General features: G+C 37.6%; 1 protein-coding gene across 3 annotated transcripts in view; it reads right to left on the minus strand.

Moving 5' to 3' along the window:
• Positions 1-20442, minus strand: part of LOC116330238 (zinc transporter ZIP11) — a 173279-nt gene that overhangs the window by 26443 nt on the left and 126394 nt on the right. For all 3 annotated transcript variants that reach the window (XM_031752491.2, XM_039616740.1, XM_039616741.1), the window contains one exon: positions 5530-5697. In XM_031752491.2, the coding sequence (XP_031608351.1) occupies positions 5530-5697 (168 nt within the window). The remainder of the gene's footprint in view (positions 1-5529; positions 5698-20442) is intronic.

Raw genomic sequence — 20442 nt, forward strand, 5'->3', positions numbered from 1 at the left:
AAGATACTTTTGGCTTCTTTGTTGTAACAAAGTGTTTGTATCTATGGCTGGACTCAAACCAGCAACCTTTTTTTGGACCGTCGCATAATTTTCCAATGTAGTAAATACTCCACAGCACACTGGTTCCTAATTTTGTGTTTTATACACTATTTAAGAAACAATCATTTCACACAGAGTTCAATTGGTGACATTATTGTTACAAATAGATGAATAGAAATCAATCAAGCCTGAAGCAGAAAATCATTCAAGCAAGTGAGCTCATTCTTATTAATTACACACTTTAATTTGAGCAAATCGTTACTTGCCCACATCTCAAAGTTCAGCTCACAATTCCATTCTATGTTTCCACATTTTCATATTTAAGAACTCTTAAACACAGGACGAGCACAAGGAGGAAGTCACATTAGACCTTTGGTAACAGGCTGTTTTAACCACAGTAAAGAGGTGAAGTAACATTATTAGAGAATTTCTGCTGTGTTTTATATAAAACTGTCATTTTCAAATCCTTTCAAATCCAAGGTAAGCAATTTTAACATTTAATAGTTAGAGTGGATATCTCATCAAAGGGCAAATATGCATGGACTTTTGAATTATAGTTTATTTATAATTCTGTTGAGGACTTCCAAGACATTAATGTTTTAACTGTGATGATTCATGCTTGAAAGAAATGTATCTTTAATAAACCTGTCAGCTCTGCTGTATGATTCTCCAAATGATACAAATCTAAAAATTCAGTCTCACAAAAGCATGTAGCACTGATTGACACTCAGTGCATTTTTACTCTCACTTTAAATATAGATAATAAAGAGAATATACATTATTTGATTTACTATTGCTGCCCTACATTTAACAGAAATAAGCGTTCATTCAAGACACGAAACCACTGACAAATATCTAAACCGATCTGATGAGTTTTTCTCAAATACACTTTCAGACTGCAAATGTTCTAATGTTCAAATTCATGTGTGTTCGCTAAACATTTAATATTGTATCACTTTAAAAATGAAGCAGCAATCTGACGGCAGTTTAATACATAATAGTAAAACCACTAAAGTAAATTTTTCATGTGTCTGCATTACTTATAGATAACATGGAGATACTCACTCAACAAGTTAGAAAGTAAAATCAACTTGCATATTCCTCACATGCTCTTTTTTGTTTCTCATCCATCCAAAAAGTTGCTATTATGGTAGCCTACTTAGTGAGTTTATTTGTTATGATGTCTCAACCAATATCAGCAAACATGGAAACTGTTTTTGTACTTTGTACTGCCGTTATAATTATCATTTTGAATGTTATAATTGGAAAGTAGTTTCTAACATTTGCCTCTATATTGTCAACTCCCAAAAAAGCAGTTAACCTGAAATCAGTGGCACATGTCACATGACCATCTATCTATACGTACATTGAGAGAGAGATACATTATTTAAAAATGAAAAAAAAATAAAGGACAGGGATAGCTCAGTAGGTAGAGTGGTGTCCCCATGATCGGGTTTGAATCCACTGAACGGCTACCCTGAGGTACCCACTGTTTCACTGGGTGAATGGGTTAAATGCAGAGAAGTAATTTCCCTACGGGGACTATAACACATACACATTATTAATACAGTCAATGTGGATAAAGGTCTTTCTGAAATGTAATATTAGTGGTAGTGTAGTGTTAGCATTACTAACCAGTGACTGGATCTCTCAAGCTATGAAAATCACAAAATAAGAAAAAATGTTTTCTCTAATGATTTTTTACTTTTTCTTTTTTTTTTTTTGCTTTAAAACAGTCAAGCTTATATTGAAATATAAACATATGAAATACAATTGGAGATTTACACTACCGGTCAAAATGTTAGAATGCCCCAATTTTTCCAGTTAATCATTGCAATTCAAGTTGTTCCCCCAAACTGCTCCCCTTCAACAATAATCAGAATTATACAAAAAAGCTTTTTTCAGGGACCGGTAGTGTAAATAATTTGAAATGATGAGTCTAAACATGAGCATGAGCTTTTTTGTTTTACAAGCAGTATTCTTTTTGTATTTAATTTTTTATGTTTTGAATTCAGTGTGTGGCAAAATAGTTCAGCTCTGGAAGCTTAAAAAGTGCTACAACTATTGGTATTTTATTGTACCCCGCAAGCACCTCACATTCCTCTTCAGCGATGTAACAACTCAATTAAAATAATAAAGTAAATATGGCCTCTGCTTTTATGGGAAAAACAAAAGGGAATGAGTGTTGGGTGTTGAGATTATTTATGCTGCCAATTTAAAATTAACTGGAGACTTTAAAGGTCCACACCGGTCACAGTTTTCCCTCTTACGAGAGGACAGAATAAGTCCCTGTGAGCATGTAACGACACAAAATTCATAAGCAGATTATAAACAAACAGCAGTTAATTCAGTTACCGACCCTGCTGTTAATTACTTTACCATTCTTTTCTTTTTAAGTATGAACTGTATCTTGACTTGAGTTTTTACATAGTGGCTGATGAGGGGGACAAAAGCCAAACATTTACCACCGATTCTCTCTGATGTATGACTGACAGGTTATTAACCTAATTAGCTTATTGGACTTGACAAAACTGTGACTTGTTGACCTCTGAGTAGTGTTTAATAATGCAAAGTCTCTTCCAGAGCAAATCTGTCTATTTGATTGATTGATTTTTTTTCATCATTAATATTCCAACAACTTATTTGAAGCGAGAAAGAAAATCAATATGTACATTCAGTGAGCATTCAAGCTGACGCACTACAAAACAGCCTGAGCTGGGAAACAGGCTTTTGTGTATAATGAGCTTTAAAAAAAAAAAGCTGCATTGTTGGTATTCTGTGGAGCTCAGCAGCAGGTGGGTGAATTGTAAATTCAGAGCAACTATACTTGCAACATACATGGTTTACTGCTACACCTCGTGTAACATTTACAGCTTGCTGGCATCCCTAAATGACTCTCCTCCTCTCTGACACAGATAGACATGCACACTTTATATTGATCATCATATGGTTGTTGTTTAAATGAGTGTATAATGCATGAACTATTCTCATTCTTCATTTGTATTGATGCACAGTTCACACCACAAACAGACAATCCTGAGTTTGGTCTGACAAGGCTGCTGAGTAGTGCATTCACTTCATCTTCTTATTTCTGTGGGGTTTCTTCTGCTACCTCGCAAACAATGGTCTCTACTTCAATACAAAGAGCTGGAAGGGGGGGAACAGTGATTCCACCTTTAGGACAAACACAATTAAGTGTTTTGCCAGTGAACACATTAGTCAGTTCTTAGACAGTGACAGTAATGTATCCATACAAGCAAAAGTAGCAACACAAAGTGTATTGAAGTGATATTATCAATCACAAGAGACATGATTTTCTTTCCTTTTCATTCATTGACATTTTAGTTTTTTGGGTAAGTTAATATAACAACAAAGGGGCCAATAAATTGTACAGCAGTACATCCCACACAAACTGTTTATACATCAGTGTACTGCACATTATTCTAGCTTTTGTAAAAGGTCAAGTAGTTTGTTACTTAATTACCCACTGGTGAAAATATTTCATTACACTACTCTCTATACTACTGTTGTGTTACTCCGTTACATGAACTGAAATGCACTGTCACAATACTACCACTTAAGAGGTTACAGTCACACACACACACCGACACAAATCCCTATACTAAAGAGGGAACACAACATTTTTCTGTTATGCATGAACACAAAATCATAAAGCAAATTTGAGAACAAGACACTTCAAAGTAATTACCGGAGCCATTCTAGAAACATTTACAGGTAGAAATGGAGGCTGCGGTGTTACAGGCCTGACTGCTTGTCATTGTACGTTACTCAATACAGTAACGTAAAGTACTAACGAGTTACTCGATCTTCAGCATTGCCTGTTGAAGATCAGACTCTGGTTGCTGGGTAGGGGTTAGCATACACTCAGCTTTAACATCACCCTGGATTCTTTGCTAGCTTTGTATTTAACGCGGAGCTGCTTGTAAAGAAACCATGATGTGTCAGCAGTACAGTACAATTACTTTTCACAGTTTACACTTTCTAGTGTCAGAAGAAAAAGGAACATTTGATGTTTGCTTTTTGTTTTTTCTTTCTTTCTGTCCAATCATCGGACAGGTAAGTGAAAAAACTTTATAGTGCAAGTAACAAGATGATTGTATATGATGACTACATTTATTCCAGTAATTCATTATATTACTGCTTTAGTTAAAAATGTAATGTGATTACATTAATCCACTTTGGAAAGATGATCACAGTATTGGACAATGATTAATTGTGCTGATAAAGTTTACCACTTAGATTAGTACGCTGCTATATAGTAATTATTTAGTCATGACCCAAACAACTGAAGAACTTTTCAGTCATTGGCTGCACTTAATAAAAGGCTCAATGGTGCCACTAATACAACAACCAGTGAAGCTGGACTATATGCTGCCAAATGCTACTACTAGCAGGCTAATACCATGATACATTAGTATCTTTGAATTTTAGGCGACATGATACAAAGTTGGCAAGAATGCGACAATCAAGATGTTTCAAATTAAACAACGTTGTTTTTCAACCATCCTGGTGGCATTACAAGTGAAGTCTTCTGAAAAGCATGCCAAAATATCCATATCCAATAACTGTTTATTTATTTCAGTCTGTACTAAACTGGTGGACTGTTCAAACAACCAAATAATATCATTGCCATACTGAAAAGTCCAAGTTAAATCAAACTGCCAAATGAATTTTAGACAAAGTTCTCAAGCTGTGTTGACAGCAAAGTCAAGAGCAACATGAACCCAAATTTATTACTACCCTTAACTGTTGTTTATCTTTAGCATCATTAGTGGGTGCTTAGTCAGCCCTGTAAAAGTTCTGGGGTGCAACTATTGCTCGTGATTTGGGAAAACATTTCATCATCATAATAAAATATTTTTTCATGACTTAGACTCAACAAGAAAACCTGAGCAGAAGCTTCTAGGTGCTGCGCTGCCTGTTACAGAAAGCTTTTTTTCCAGGTCACAGCTGATGTTGTTCACATACATATTCCTGCAGGCATATATTTATACAGGAACTCAAACCAGAGCCACAAAAATGACTGTAACAGTCACTCAGTAAACAGCAAAGATTGTATTCTGGGTATTCAATTTAGCTCCAGATCTTAAACAATGTATCGGATGCACAGTTGTAGCAAAAAGAGAAAAACAGACATAGTGCTGGCACTAGCTGATAAAGAAGAAGACTCTTTATTTGAATTCAATTTAATGCCCCTGGAAAAGAAATTACCGATAAATAGTCGTCGTCTTTGTTGTGGAGGAAAAAAAACAACAACCATTTTGCAGATATAAACCACAATAAAGGCGAAGAGTATTTATCAATGAGTGCAGGCATTCAGTCTGTTTACACTGATGGAAGCATATAGCTAAAATGTGTTTTTGCCCCACAACAAAGAAAAACACTCTTGATCATTAAAAAAGAAGCCTTATTGTTTGAATTCAATTGATGTTCCCAAGCAAAACTTCATGTCCTGTGGTTTGTACTCACCCGGGATGTTGTGGATAGTGATGGCTAGGATGAGGAGAAGAATTCGCCGCCAGCTGCTGCCTCTCTGTTCAGCCACTTCCTGTTGTTTACTTCCTGTTTCATGTCCACCTGAGCTGCTCGAAGGAAGTCCTTTCCTTCTCTGGTAGACGTCTCCATTCTCAATTTTATCTGTTTAACAGAGGATAACAAACATTAGAAAGCACTTCTTTTACACCACTCAAAGTACTTTCACACTGCAGGCCACATCCACCCATTAACACAGCATTCATTTTAATTCTATGTGTTTACTGTAAAGCCTTTTAATTACCAGAAACAGATGGATGGATTGGTTTTCTGCCGAGGGTCTAACTACCGACCTCCAGATTGGTGTACCTCCTGAGCCAGAGCTGAACCCAATAGAATTTGCTTGTAATTGCAATTATTAAAAGTTTAGCACATAAATAAATAAATAAAAAACTCAGAAGAACTCCAAGAATCCCTTTTTTAAGAAACACCAACATGCACACTGGGATTATAACCTTTCAACCTGCCTCCGAGTGTTGCTTCCAAACATGGCTGGGAGACTTTTTTAAGTACTTTTTGACCACAGGCTGGCTTTAATTGCTTGGTGGATTGCCCCACAGCGCCAGACACCCTTCTCTTTGATTGTGGCTATTCTTGTGACTTTTCCTGAAACAAAACACTCTGAGGAAACCTTGTCCAGCAATCAGCGAGGCGTGAGGACGTGTAAAAGTAGGAAGGGAGGGTTTCCTCATTAACATTCGGCTTCTTCATTGTTCCCTCTTATTTTTCATTATTCATCCATTTCCTAGTGGCAGGGTCGACCGCAGCCCTCATCCTTCCTGATATGGCTTAAATGATACTCCTAATTATGGCATATGGCAGCAGATTTTAACCCTATCTTTGACTACGATCATAAAGAAAAGGCAGGGCTGGTAGAGGAGGATTGGGAGTCAGCATTCACAGCTTTTTCTTGATTTCAGTCACACGTTGAAGCCTTGTTTATATTCGTTGAAACACTCAGATGGTTGCGTGGATTTACAACAAATCTGCTGTAGAGTTGATCCTTGATTGCAATAGAACAAAGGTGTCAAGAGGTGCATCCTATAAAGACACTCAGAACTACATTAATCAGGTTAATTAAGGTCTTTGAAATGCCAATCGGCGCTTATGTGAGTCTGAATGTCGACGTTTCAAACACAGAATCCTTAAACTTGTGACTCACGTGACCATCCACTTAGTTTTCTGTTATTCAATGAAAACTTGCCGTGATGCACGACATATAGGAAGCAATTACCCACAAGATCAAAGGAAAACTTAAATGACAAATGGGTTTATTACAGAGAAGATCATCTGCCTCGGCTGGCTGCTTCAAGCCTGATTAGCACGTCAGTCACCAAATTTGTATTTGCAGGCTGACAGACGAAAAGTAAAACTTTCATTAAAAGAAAAATGCTCAGGATTTGTCGTATATCAGTCCAATTACCAGCAATACAACATCTGTCAGTGTCATAAACCAAAGTTAATGGCCCAAGACAATTTAATTTGCACAAAACTCCTGATGGAGGCTACGCAGACGGAGCAAATGACATTTTGTTGGTATAAAAAAACCTAAATAAGCCCAAAATGGACAGACACCATCAAACAACTGAAAAATGTTGGGTACATCATGAACATAATGATGATTAGCTGACTAAATGGTGCAATGCTTTTAATATTTTATAGGTTTCCAATCAAAGGAGACTGTCTAGAAGCAGAGACGCTGTAGATGCACTAGGAATGGTTTAAATTACCAAAACCTCTCCCTGCTCTTCTCGTGAAATGCCATGAAAGATGCCCTCGAGTGGATAATTCAGTTTGCAGTGTTTAGTCGAAGACTCGTCCACCCTCCCCATCCCTGTATTGGTCTCTTTTTTTCACATACATTGCTGAACACAAGCAATTGACCTCTATTAATGTGTTCCAAGTGTCTTGTTCTTACTATGTAGGGGGCTGTGAATTGCAATTATTGGTGAGTAAAGGTCAAACAATCTGGACTTTAGCTTGCAGTGCACTCTCTATAACACACTCAGCCAAGTAGAAAGAAAATTCGCTGTGTATTTCTCACCAATTTAACTTCCCAAACTATGTGACTACTGGAGATTTTCATGATTAAAAAAAACATTTTTTTACCTGAACCCAAATACCCAAATATGCACCAGTACCACAAGATAATTGTCTTAATTAAGATAATCTTCTCTTCTACTCTAAATGTTATGATTCAGTATATATATATATATATATGTATATTGAGACAGGGTGTATACTCTAGAGTAGAAACAGAACTTTCAGTCTTTTTTCTGCTCCTTGTTAACCACAACTATGTCTGGTTTGTTGGTCAGCAGCTGCTTCTCTCAATCGCATCTATAAAAAAATTACTCAAATAACAAAAATCCACTTTGGACACTAAATAAGCAATTTCTAGTTTTGTTGAGATACTTGCTTGAGAAGGTGTGGCCAAACTTTTGACTGTGTGTGTGTGTGTGTGTGTGTGTGTGTGTGTGTGTGTGTAATTAATGAATTAAACTTCACAGTGAAAGAAAGATATGAGTAAACCTATTAGGGTTGTTAGTGGCGAGTATGAATGAATACATGGCTAACTGACGTGACTGGCATTCCAACCCCTAAATTTGCTAGTAGCTGCTTTCATCATCCCTCTGTTATTGCCATTCATGGCCTTTATACTGATAGGGCTCACAGTCTTTAATTAAATATTTAACCAGAACCTATTCTGACCAAGAAAGTCACTCTTTGTATCAGTCTTTTAGCTCATTTGGTCTACAAAAGAAGAAACCATGAAATGATCCTTCGTATGTTCAAGAGGGATCCTGTCAGATTGTACCCTTATTAAAATCTAGCTATTTACAGTTTGAGACCGAGTTAATAAAAAAGAAAAAGAAAAAAAAGAATGAGGTCAGGTTGAAGAATACATCGTGGAAAAATATCTCTCAAGGTTACTTGCTAACTAATGGCATAAAGGTGCCTGGTGGCTGAGAGTATGCAGATATAAACCTGCAAGTGGTTTTCATCAGTATTCCCTCTTTCATCTGAAAGGACTGTTCTCCACAAGGACACGCACGTTGACCTGAATATAGCCATAGTTAAGAAGTTATTGGGTCACAGCAAACGAATTTTCAGTCATCATTACAGATGTTGTAAAATTCTATAAATCATCACAGATTTTAGACTTGAACTTGCTTACACAGCTAACAAATAGACAGAGGGCGCCATTTTTGCATAATGATGCTAAAGAAACTTTCACGCCTGATTGAACTGTGAAGCAAATTTGTCATTCCGCCTTAAATCCATCAAGCCTTCTTCTTGAACATCTCTGATTTGCAAAAAGTTTTATGGCAGGAAAATTTGAACATAATAATGGCTGCTGTAAAATCTTAGCTTCATATACCATACTGATATCCATCCATCCTCTTCCACTTATCCTTATCAGGATAAGTGGAAGGGCTGGAGCGTGTCCTAGCTACCACGGATAGATTGCCAATCTGTCTCAGAGAGAGAGGCAGCTAGGTGCACTCACATCCACACCTATGGGAAATTTAGAATCACCAATTCACCTAACCCTAACAACCCTAACCTATCTCTGAATGCAGAAAGCCGGAGTACTTAGAGAGAACACATGCAAGCTTTTGCTCCAGCCAGATGGTGAAGATAAACCCACCCTTCTTGCCGTATGGCAATGGTGGTAAGTGCTGCGCCATCACGCTGCCCCGACCATTTAATATACAGCTGAATCAGTTGGAGATAGTGAAGCAGGAAATGTTCTAAAAATTGGCTGATTAGCCACCAGTGCTGTCCATCAGCCTCCTAGTGCTGCAAATGTATGTACTCCATCGTATAAATGTGAAAATCCTCAGTGACTTACTTCTCGAGTTACCACATTTACAAGATTTTCAGAAAACTTGACCGAGATTTGAACTCATCCAAGATTTTTAGTAGATGCACACCTATGATACCACAGATGCTACGGTATCAGTTTGAAAATTCCACGTCACCTTGTTCTCGTGTTCACAAAAGCTGGGTGTCCAAACTACCTGCCCACACGCCTGCTACCAGGTGGGGTGACAACAACAGTATCCTAAAACAATTAGTGCTGTCAGCGTTAATCTCGTTAAAATGATGTTAACGCCATAACCGCATTGAAGCAGCAAAACTCCATTAGTGAGTTAATGCAGGTCGCCCCGTGCGTGGGGCTGCATGGCGTCAACGTGTTGGCACGGTTAGCTCGCTAACGTGTTAGCGCTGTGCAGCCCCACGCACGGGGTGATCTGCATTAACTCGCTAACGGAGATTTGCCGTGTTAACGCTGTTATGGCGTTAACATTATTTTAACGAGATTAACGCTGACAGCAAAAAACAATACAATAATAACAAGCAGAAGTTATATAAAAACATTTCAGAGCTAATCTAAATGAGTAATTATTGTCACAACCAGCTGTAGATTATATGTTGTTGTGTTTGTGGCATTTGAAGTGTTGTCAACAAGGAAGTTGCAGAGTGCTTATCGATTGCTACACATCTGCAAATACTGACATTTATATAAACAGCTATGGCTAGAAAGGAAAAATCTCCTGTTCTCCCATTGAGTCCCACAAAGTAATACAATATTCCAGGAATGTTAAGTTTTGTTTCTCCTGTTTGCCATTCAGGCAGCAGATCTGAGACTATTTGGCTTGGGCACATGTTGTGTGACAGAATCATGAGACTGAGAAAAAAAAGAGAGACTACACGGTTTGTCACAGTTTTCATCCGGAGGTAGGAAGAGTGTCCTCCTGTTGCTGTAGCAGCAGATGAGTCAGGACGTGACGGTGCCACTGCCTCATCTACTGCTCCATGCCAAGTTAATGAAGAGTGTGGGTCTTCGAGGAGCAAGCTAGGTTAGCTAAGTGGCTTTCAAAGATTTTGGTCACACCCGTTATGGCAACAAGTATTTCTGAGGCACAACTTAGCACAGCATAACATGTCACTGTAGTCAAGTCATTCCAAAACATATCTGCTGTTCTCATCAATCGAGAACGGGAGGAGAGACGGGAAAGAGGATGACTGTGATGAGAAACCAAAAACAGCTGTTTGGAGAGGTGAGGGAGAGGAGCGTATCAGATAAGATACACAATTTGACAGCAACTGTTTGTCAAATTTGTGGCATTTCAAAAGAAGCCTTACCATCAATTTTCAGAAGTGAACAAAGCAGCGGCACCTCACATTGAAGTCGGAGGTCTTAGTTTCTCCTCGGGGGTTTTGATCTTGCTGCCGGAAATAAAAAGCTGAATCAAAGCTAACTTTCTTTTTCTCTCTCTCTTTTTTTATGATTCATTTTTGTGAAAAGCAGCTGACACACCTGATTGGAACCTTTTTTGTATAGTGCAGCGTCTCACATCTTATAATCATTTTACTCTGAAATAACCTGAAAATGGTACAGTGATCAGTGGAAATAATTTTCGAGCGCGACACAGAGAATCAAATTAAAAGAAACGCAATGACAGCCAATCATAATAATGAGACATTGTAAGAGGCACAAAAGAAAACTGACAACACAATTGGGCAGGTTAACACAGAGGCCTGAGAGGTCTTCATTATGGCAGTGAGAAGCCTCTCGCGCTGTCTGAATATCAGTCCATAATAGTTTGCATTAGTCTTCGGCTATTCTTTACTTCTCACTTGGACACGCCACACATTTGCACTACTGAATTACACTTTTGGCCTTTTCGGGATGTATCTGCTAACACTGTGAAAATCTATATAGTTCATTTACTTGCTTGCTTGATAAACTGTCACAAGAGAAGCAATGATGTGCACTGCAATTATCTAGAGGAAACCCTCCATACTAATTTAAATATTGCTCATTGTTTTTTGAAGTCACTGGCTTGTAACACCTTTTACAACATATCTGGGATATCGTCTTATTCATCTTCACATAAAATCAACCGTCATGAAAGGTGGTCACATGTTCATGACTACAATACAACCACCATGATAACGCCTTGCTGCTGCGTGTCACTGTGTGTAACAGGAAAGAGTGCTGGATAGCATAACTGTGCTTTTACTTATACAAATGATGCCAAAGATGCATCAGCACTGCTGCCCCTTCATTAGGACACAAGAAGATCTAATTTTAATTAGAAGTACATGTTGTGTTGATGAAATTACGTTTGCCTTGTACATTAAGGAGCAACACAAGCTAAGTTTTGTGGTATAAGAGCAAGTAACAAATATAAAAGCATATGCTAATTCAAATCTGTTAGTAATCTTGTAAATCTTATATATGGTCAGCGAGTACAAGGCCCTGTTTTAGGATTATAATTATATTATAGTCATGCTTCCAGAACAATGAAAGGGATTTAAAATTGCTTGCAAAACAGGAATATGTAAACAAAAAAGTTCTCCTTTAGGGTCTATACTTCTTATTGATGCTCATTATGTGACAGATTTCCTTAGACCATGGGTGTCAAAGATATGTCAGTACCGGCCCGGAACACACTCCAATCCGACACATTGTGTACTTCTGAAAAATGTAAATCAGCACATAAATTTTGAACTCTATTTTCATTGGTTTTATAACTTTTGGCTACTGTTAAAGATGTTATAGACATTATAAAGAAGTAGAGATATAGACAGAGAAGATAAACAATGAAATGAGAGTTCCTAACTTTCAACTATCACCTACAGAAATGCTTTTTTTTTGTTTTTTACACTGGCTTCAAATGCTTGTTTTTTGAATGGCATTATCTGTAAATTAACAAAATGTTTCTGTTTTATAACTACAAAACTTTCTGGACCATGCAATACCTTTGTACATTTGTAGCACATTGTAGCAAACACATTTATTTCATATGATTTAAGCTCAGATTTTTACAGTTACTACTAGCATTTCTTTATCACGTAGAAAAAGAAATGCACCATTGACATTGCATGTTTTCTTGCATTTCTTAAATGTGTAGTTAAACTTCTTTACACTGATGGAACTGGGCGTTTCCCTGGTCCGGCCCACTTAAGATCAAAGTGCGATGTAGAATGAGTTTGACATCCCTGATATAGACCCTCTTCTAGGGTCTTCCAAGAATCATGAATCTATTTTCCACAACACTTATTGGACAGTATGGGGTGATTTCAAATGTGGTCATCCGCAATCTTGAAGATAACCTACTCTGGTGTAGCAAGAGAAACAGCTTTGTGGGTTTAACTTGACCTCACAGTTTTCTCACTAAGACCATAAATCCTGCTTCATGGTGTATTTTATAGACAACGCTCTCCCTCCAGGGAACAAACTGTAAACCCTTTGCTTAAATCAGAATGTTTCTCAATTTTTCAACCAGAGGAGAAAGAGTCTGATTTTCATTTCAGGTTAACAGTAACACATGACATACAAATTCAGGCAATGGTACTTTGCAGTGGTTCAAGTAATGTGGTGTTTGTCTCTAAGTGCAAACATAGGTGGACATGTATATTATTTTAGTCCACTGGTGCTTAAGCTCTTATGGAGAAGGTCACTTGAGGAGGTTAACAAATGCAGTGCACACATTTTATACATCTGATGTTGTGCTGATGATTGAAGTGCTTTTTATTTGGATTTCTTGTTTGTAAAGTTCGTCCTTGGCTCCATCTGAAGGCCTTTTAATAACCACTCTCTTGACACTTTCTTCACTATTTGGTTAAACTGGCTGGTTTGGTATTTTGATGATAGTGCTGCTTTGAAATGTGTTTTCACCCTCTTTTTATGGAGTTTAAGTCTACAGAAGGCACACAGGCCTCTTTGAGATTAATTAACGTTTATACTTTTCCTTTGGTCTGCATCTGTGGATTTCTTTTGCAGTTAAAGTTTAACTTGTAAAAATATATCAAAAGCAACAAACAATAATGTTTAAAGGGCTGTAAGAGATTTAGCTGTTTCTATAATGTTCTGTGTAAGTTGCATATGACAATGAAATCCATTTACTTCCCCAGCTAAAGTTTGTAGAAACAACAAGTGATTCATGGATGAGAAGCCAACGTGAAAGAAAATGTTAACAGGTACCACTCTCTATTTTTCCTGTAATACAATGAGTAAAGAGTGTGTGTGTGTGTGTGTTATATATGCAGTATTGGGAAAAGGTTTTAGGCAGGTGTGAAAAAATGCTATATATAGATATCACTGAGTAAAAGAAAGAAAAAGAAACAGCAGGAGGACAAACTGGCCAGAAACGTAGAGGTCAGGTCAGGTTAGCTAGTTGCGTGGAAAGCACACGTCATTTCTCTTAGTGAAATGTCAGAGATGAGTTGTTTTGTGTTAAGAATTTTCTGAGATGTGGATGGTCTTTCTGTGCCATGTATTTTTTTTAAAGTTGGTTTAATTTTGTTATTATTTACATTTTTTTCACAGTCTTTGTCAGACAGTCTACGTCCCTTGAGTCATTTCCCAGCCCCCTGTGCCAATCTTACTGCTTTATAGTCCCCTGTCTATTTATGCTTTCTGTTGTTAGTCTTTCATGCATTTTTTATATATAGACTGTTTAGCTTCTTGGCCTTTTGCTTTTGTAAAATCAGCGTCTTCAATAAAATATGCATTGAGTTTTGCACCAAGCCAGTGTCTGCGTTTGGGTTTCTCTTTTGAATACATATGACACAAGCTAACAGGTCTCACACAGGTCTCACCGGTAAAGCAAACTCTGACAACCTTCCATTAGTGAGACAGCAGACTAAATTATTGGCATAACTCCAATGTAGATACTGATATTAACACACAAAGACATACAGTATACACATATGATATACAGTAGAAAACAATATTCTACAAATTGTGATTATTATTATTATTTAGATGTAGTAATGCATTATTAGCATGTATTCATCTTTCCTCTCTCTCTCTCTCACTCACACACACACAAGTTGTGACTCGGTCTCTTCATCCTGCAACCTGGTAATCAGATCCTGATTCAGATTCGCGTCGTCCCCTCCTCTCTCTCTGTCCACGTTGATTGTGATTTCTCCCTCTAAAACTAGAGCTCTCAAAGTGAGTGCAAATTTATAGAGCGAACATACAACTGGTCTCCACGCTGACGGAAAAATGCACACGTCGAATGCTTTCAGTTAGTGTTTGTATGGGTTTTGTGAGATTTCAGGTTTGAGAAACCTGGTAGATCCGTTAATACCTCAGAGAACGGGAGAACTCACATAGAGTTTCATAAACTAATAAACATTTACTCTTGAAATCAGAAGGACAGTATGTCTATGCAGTATCTACAAATAGCTATGCTGTCCTTGTGGTTCTTAGGTTGGGCAAAACACACAGCCCCAAATAGTAAGACTCCTCCAAACAAAGGACTTAAGCTGAATAGTGTAAACCCAGGCTCTTTCCATGGGCATTCATGAAAAGCCAGAGGGTGACAAAGTAGCTTGCAGAACTGCAGCAACTTGGGGCAAATTAAAGCAAATAAAGACTCCACTCTGGCGCAGTGGATAGATTTGGTAAATGTGAAGGAAGGCATACGTTTTAGACTTTCACCTGTCCTTAACAGTGTTAAGTTTTACAGCTTTTCCTATTGCTAAAAAATTCCTCCATGGCAATTGATATTACACCAAATTAAACAACTAATAGGTAAGTAATTAAATGACAGAAGGTTTTTATAAGTTATAATTTTTTATAGAAAAATCAAACAAAAATAAAATGCACAAAGTCAAGTAATAAAATAAAAAGGTTTTATAATTACAGGAAGTAACACAGGTACCTCAGTGAGGTAACCAAACTTTTTCCTCTCATTTAAATATTTATTTCTTACAATTTAATAGAGATAAAATATTTCAGGTATTAAGCATTGGTTTGTGATTTGCTAAACTAATGCTATGATCCATTTATAGGTGTTAGAAACAGAGAGATTAAATTTTAAGAGTAATGTTCCTTTTGTATTGTTCTGTGCGTCCATATGTGCGTTTTTTCCTAGTTTGGCTTCAGGGAAGCATAAAATGTTACCACGGACTGCAATATGAGAACCCCTGCTTTAAAACTTGCAAACATCTTCATCCTCTCTTTGGGACTGCCGTGCTGACCCTAAATCATTCTTTCTTCACTTCAGTGCTCATCAGTAATCACCATCCTCCTCCTCTATCCAGTCCTCATGTTCTTCTGTGTCACGGTTCACCTACACAGCTCTGCCTTTGCTCTGGGGGGCTCTGATTTTCTTAACAACAGGTGAATGTGAATAAAAGCAAGACAAAGTAATATCGTACATGCATCATTTACCGTGCACCACATAATATTAGGTATAACAATTTCAATGCCAGATTCAGTAACTACAAAAAACTAAATTAGTATCTGTGAGCTAAACACATGGGTTTCATTGCCTCTGCCTTGCTTATCGTTAATAATGTATGCAAAACAAAGACCTGACAAGACAGGAAGAAAAATGAACGCTGTTGTCAAGGACTCATTACACATGTTTAGGCCATTAGTTCTTAATCTTGTAGGATTTTTGTCTTTTAATGAGTGCATAAAATAGTATCGGCTAAAGACAACTTGGTAAAAGAACATTAAATTGAGAGTATGACTGCCAATTGCACATCATATTTCCATGGTCTAATTAGTACAGTAACTGCTTTTCCTCTCTTGTCCCCAAGAGAGGGAAAGGCTCCTTTTTTGTAAAAACAAAGAAAAATAAAAGAAAGTCTTCACAAACTGTAAACTATTTTGGAATTGAAACACAGTAGCCTGCCCTCCTGCCTGATTCATGATCTGAATACAGGACTTTAGAATTCAAATGCGTGGTTCTTCTCTCTTTCTTTGGCTCAGCTCAGTTGCGGTTCATTCATCTGAACAATAATAAATGACAATGACGGCTTCGACAGTTTCCTGTTGTTGGATAAACTTTCAGAGCGAGAACAATGTCATTGTCAGAGGTCATCTAAATGCAACTTGTAAAAAGAAGTTTTGAGTATTGATCTGAAAACTTGGCAAAGTCTCGTTCAGAAGATAGAAATCCTTTTAAAAATGACAGGGATGATTGACTGACATGGATATGGCTCAGAATCACAGATCCACAGAGTAACTACTGGCTGAAGTTTGGATATCAGTGCAGGATACTCCGGATTCAGCAGGGTTGAGAGTTATTTATAAACTGGGCTATTTCCTTATTCATAGTCTTATATTTGAGTTGTAGTTTGTCATATGGAGACTTTACTAATGGAGTTAAATTCTTGAGTCATCATGGTGTTTTGGTTTATTATTCTAGCCTCATCCTTCATGTTCAGTACCTGTTTTTGGCTCTGTGTTTAGCTACTACTTTATTTTGTTAATCAATGTCTCCTTTGTCATGTTTCCAGTTCCACTTCATGTATCTCGTTTCCTTGTTTCCCACGTTCAGCTGTGTGTCATCACCCTTCTCTTATCCATTATCCTGACTACCCTCTCTGTGTATAAATAGTCCCATCTCACTTTAGTGACTTTTTTAGCTTTTATGTTCTCTTCCCCATGTTGTGGATTTCTGTTGGCTACAGTTTTAGACTCTGTAAAACCTGCATCTCCAGTCCAGTATGTGGGTCCTGACTCAACTCCATTATGACAGCTTGTGACTGACAAGTCGTTACCATATGACCGTGCAGTGTACTTTGGTTTTTAGTTAGTCTTTCCTTGTGATGTTTCGTGATTTAACCTAGTAGTATTTTACAACATTTTACAAGCTACACATACAAAATGCACATCATCAAGTATGTATCTTAGAAATACTAGAATTGATGTTATAAAGCCAGATGGTCAATAATAGCTCAATTTAGTCAAGATTAATCACAATTCACATGTTATTGTAATGTTTATATTTCTATATTAACTTTTTTGAATGTATCTTTGATAAAATAAATAACGTCAAAAATATATATTTACATGATACAGTATATGCCATCATGCACCGTGTACGTGCTCTCTTACACTAACACATGCCTACTTAAAACACCAGACCTTACACACATCTATCATGCAGCCTCGATTCCCACCTGTCATCTTTCATCACCTTGAGTAGTCATTAGCAACAGTTGCCTCAGCAGCCGTTGCAACGTCATGCTGCTGATACACAATGAGCAGTGTAATAGTGAGTGATTTATTACATGCCATCCACTACTGAAACACAGTAAAACCAAATCAGAAAAAAATAACAGTGTAACAAATGTGGTCTGTTTAGTTGGTCTCTTGTGAATGTTTTCAGAAAATTGTATCTTTTTATCATTTTATTCCACTGTTCACTAAAACACTAAATGTTAATGAAAAACACCCAGTTTAAAAAAAGTGTTTTAGAAATAATGATGTATACTTTATGCTCTTTTTCTTGGGATGTCAAAGGACAATGTCAAATTTTAAAGGTGTTAATTGTAGTGGAAAAAGAACAGTGATCACCCACTTTGCAGTTCCACTCAGCTATAATAAGCTTGATAGTGTCAAAAATCTTGTGATAATCACATTACAAAGTATATTAACAGGACTGTGCACAGATTTGACTGAACACAGCAGCCTTTCCGAGATAAGACAGTGACCATACAGTCACAGGTCAGGCCAGTTTTAACACAGAACCATAATCAGACATTGGAATTCACGGAAAATGTAACCATTTTGCTACATACACATCTCTATTATTGCTAATATATATTGTAATATATCTATATCACGACTAAAGCACTTTCTGGATGGATGCAAACTGCATTTCGTTGCCCTGTACCTGTGACATGTGCAATGACAATAAAGTTGAATTCTATTCTATTCTATTCTATTCTACATGGTCTTAAAGCCAGATCAATGGGGCATTAGCTCTAAAATGCTAAAGGGGGCAAGAATGCATTTTGAGTGGATGTTTTCGTCTGTAAGAAAACAAATATGTTAGTTTAGCTTTCATTTTGAAAAGGCTCTTTTGGCCACAAACAGTCCTTGAACAAGACCAGTTTTTAAAAGTACAGTGGAACCCCGAATTACGAAATTAATTCATTCCCGAGGGTCTTTCGTAAGTCGAAGCACCCATCGCGCGTTTTGACTGAGGCGATGCTGAACGATAGGCTATAGGCTAATTGCTAACTAGAACAACAATACGTCGTTCAAGTGGAACAGTGAAGCGCAAGTACAGAAGCCAAGGGGTTGTCACATGATTGGGAAGGGATTGTGGGCATTGCAGGCTCAGCCAATCAGAGCCAGCGGATTTTGTTACTCGGGCATTTTGCTGTAACACGGGCAAAAATATTGCCGTTCACTGCCTTCCTAACTTGAATTTTTCGTGAAACGGGGCATTCGTAAGTCGGGGTTCCACTGTATTTTTAACTTTGGGATAATTGGCTTTTTTTCCAAAGAACATCCAACAAAAGATCAGCATGGGTCCACCTAAATTGAAGGACCTAATATCAGACCCTGGACCTGTGCACAGATATATTTTATACAGATGGTGCCCTTAGTCATGTTACCAAAATATGTAATAAATGGATTTTTAAGCTGAAATGGACTAGAGAGAAATAGTCAAGCCCTGTTAGATCAAGAGAAGAATAACAAAAAAGTGATGCCATGCTAAGGTGGATGGAGAACTTGAAACAACTTGTAATGTAACATTACTTTTCATCATGAAGACTATGCCAATTTGTGACTGTGTCTCCCGGCCAGGTTTGTGTAAAGCATTTCTAGGTTCTGCAGAGGTCTGGGTCCCAGTGTTAGAATAGCAGAGGAAGTGTTTGCACACATAGACTTTATTTATGCATCTGCCCAAGTGCATTTGCTCACTCATTCTACCATCTTCTCACTCTTACTGTCGAAAGTCAGTCACAGCTGATCAGCTTCTTCTTTTTGACCAGTTGCTGTTGTAGTTCTCCAGAAAGTTTTTCATTCCGGGTTCAGATAGACTACACAATCTTGCTGTTGGTGATAAAAGGTCTTTCTGCGCTGGAGTGTAGAAGGTAAAGAACAAGCTGGTGTGCTGGTCATTGCTAACTACTTAACAAGATAATATGTGAAATGGAAACTCTCTGAAGAGGCAGCTAATTGCTGTATTTCTATTTATTTGTTATTAAGTAGGCCTCGATTTTATTTGCAAATGAGGACATTTTATATGGTATTATTTAATAATTCTTTTAAGTTAGCATGGGTAAATCTGATATAACCTTCCTGTAACTCCAATCCGCCCCCCAAATTGTGAAGCTGTACAAAATGTACTGATTTGCAACTCCCATAAACCCATACTTGACAAAAGGACAATGTCAGTCACCAGTCTGCAAAAAACTGTGTCTACAAACTGTGGACCAATTTCAGAGTAATGTTCGTCAAGGTTAAAATGTGAAGACTTTGGCTATCTCATCATTTGCAGTACATACTTTCATTATTAAAACATTCCAAGAATTTGGAGAAATCTTTGTGCACAAGGGACAAATCTGAAAATCAATATTAAATGCCCATGATTTGTAGGCCTTTTGTGGCACTGCATTAAAAATAGGTGTAATTCTCTCATTGAAAACATTACATGGGCTCAGGAACACTTTCAGAAATCCAGAAAGACACATCATGGCACAGATCTGGGGAAGTGTACAGAAATATTTCTGTAGCATTGAAGGTCCCAATGAGCAAAGTGTTGTCCAATCATTCGTTAGATGGAAGAAGTTTGGAACCACCAGGACTCTTCTGAGAGCTGGCTGCCCTTGTAATCTGAGCGATCAGAAGGTCCTTAGTCAGGGAGGCGACAAAGTACCTGAGGGCTACTGTGATAGAGCTCCACTGTTTGTCTGTGGAAAGAGAGAGAGGAGAAGCTTCCAGTAGGACAACCATTTCTGCAGCACTCCACCAATCAGGCCTGTATGGAAGAGTGGCCAGACAAAAGACATTCCTCAGTAAAAGGAACATGCCAAACCGCACCTGAAGGACTCTCAGACCATGAGAAA

The sequence above is a fragment of the Oreochromis aureus genome, linkage group 8 (assembly GCF_013358895.1).
Source record: "Oreochromis aureus strain Israel breed Guangdong linkage group 8, ZZ_aureus, whole genome shotgun sequence".
Taxonomy (NCBI): Eukaryota; Metazoa; Chordata; class Actinopteri; order Cichliformes; family Cichlidae; genus Oreochromis; species Oreochromis aureus.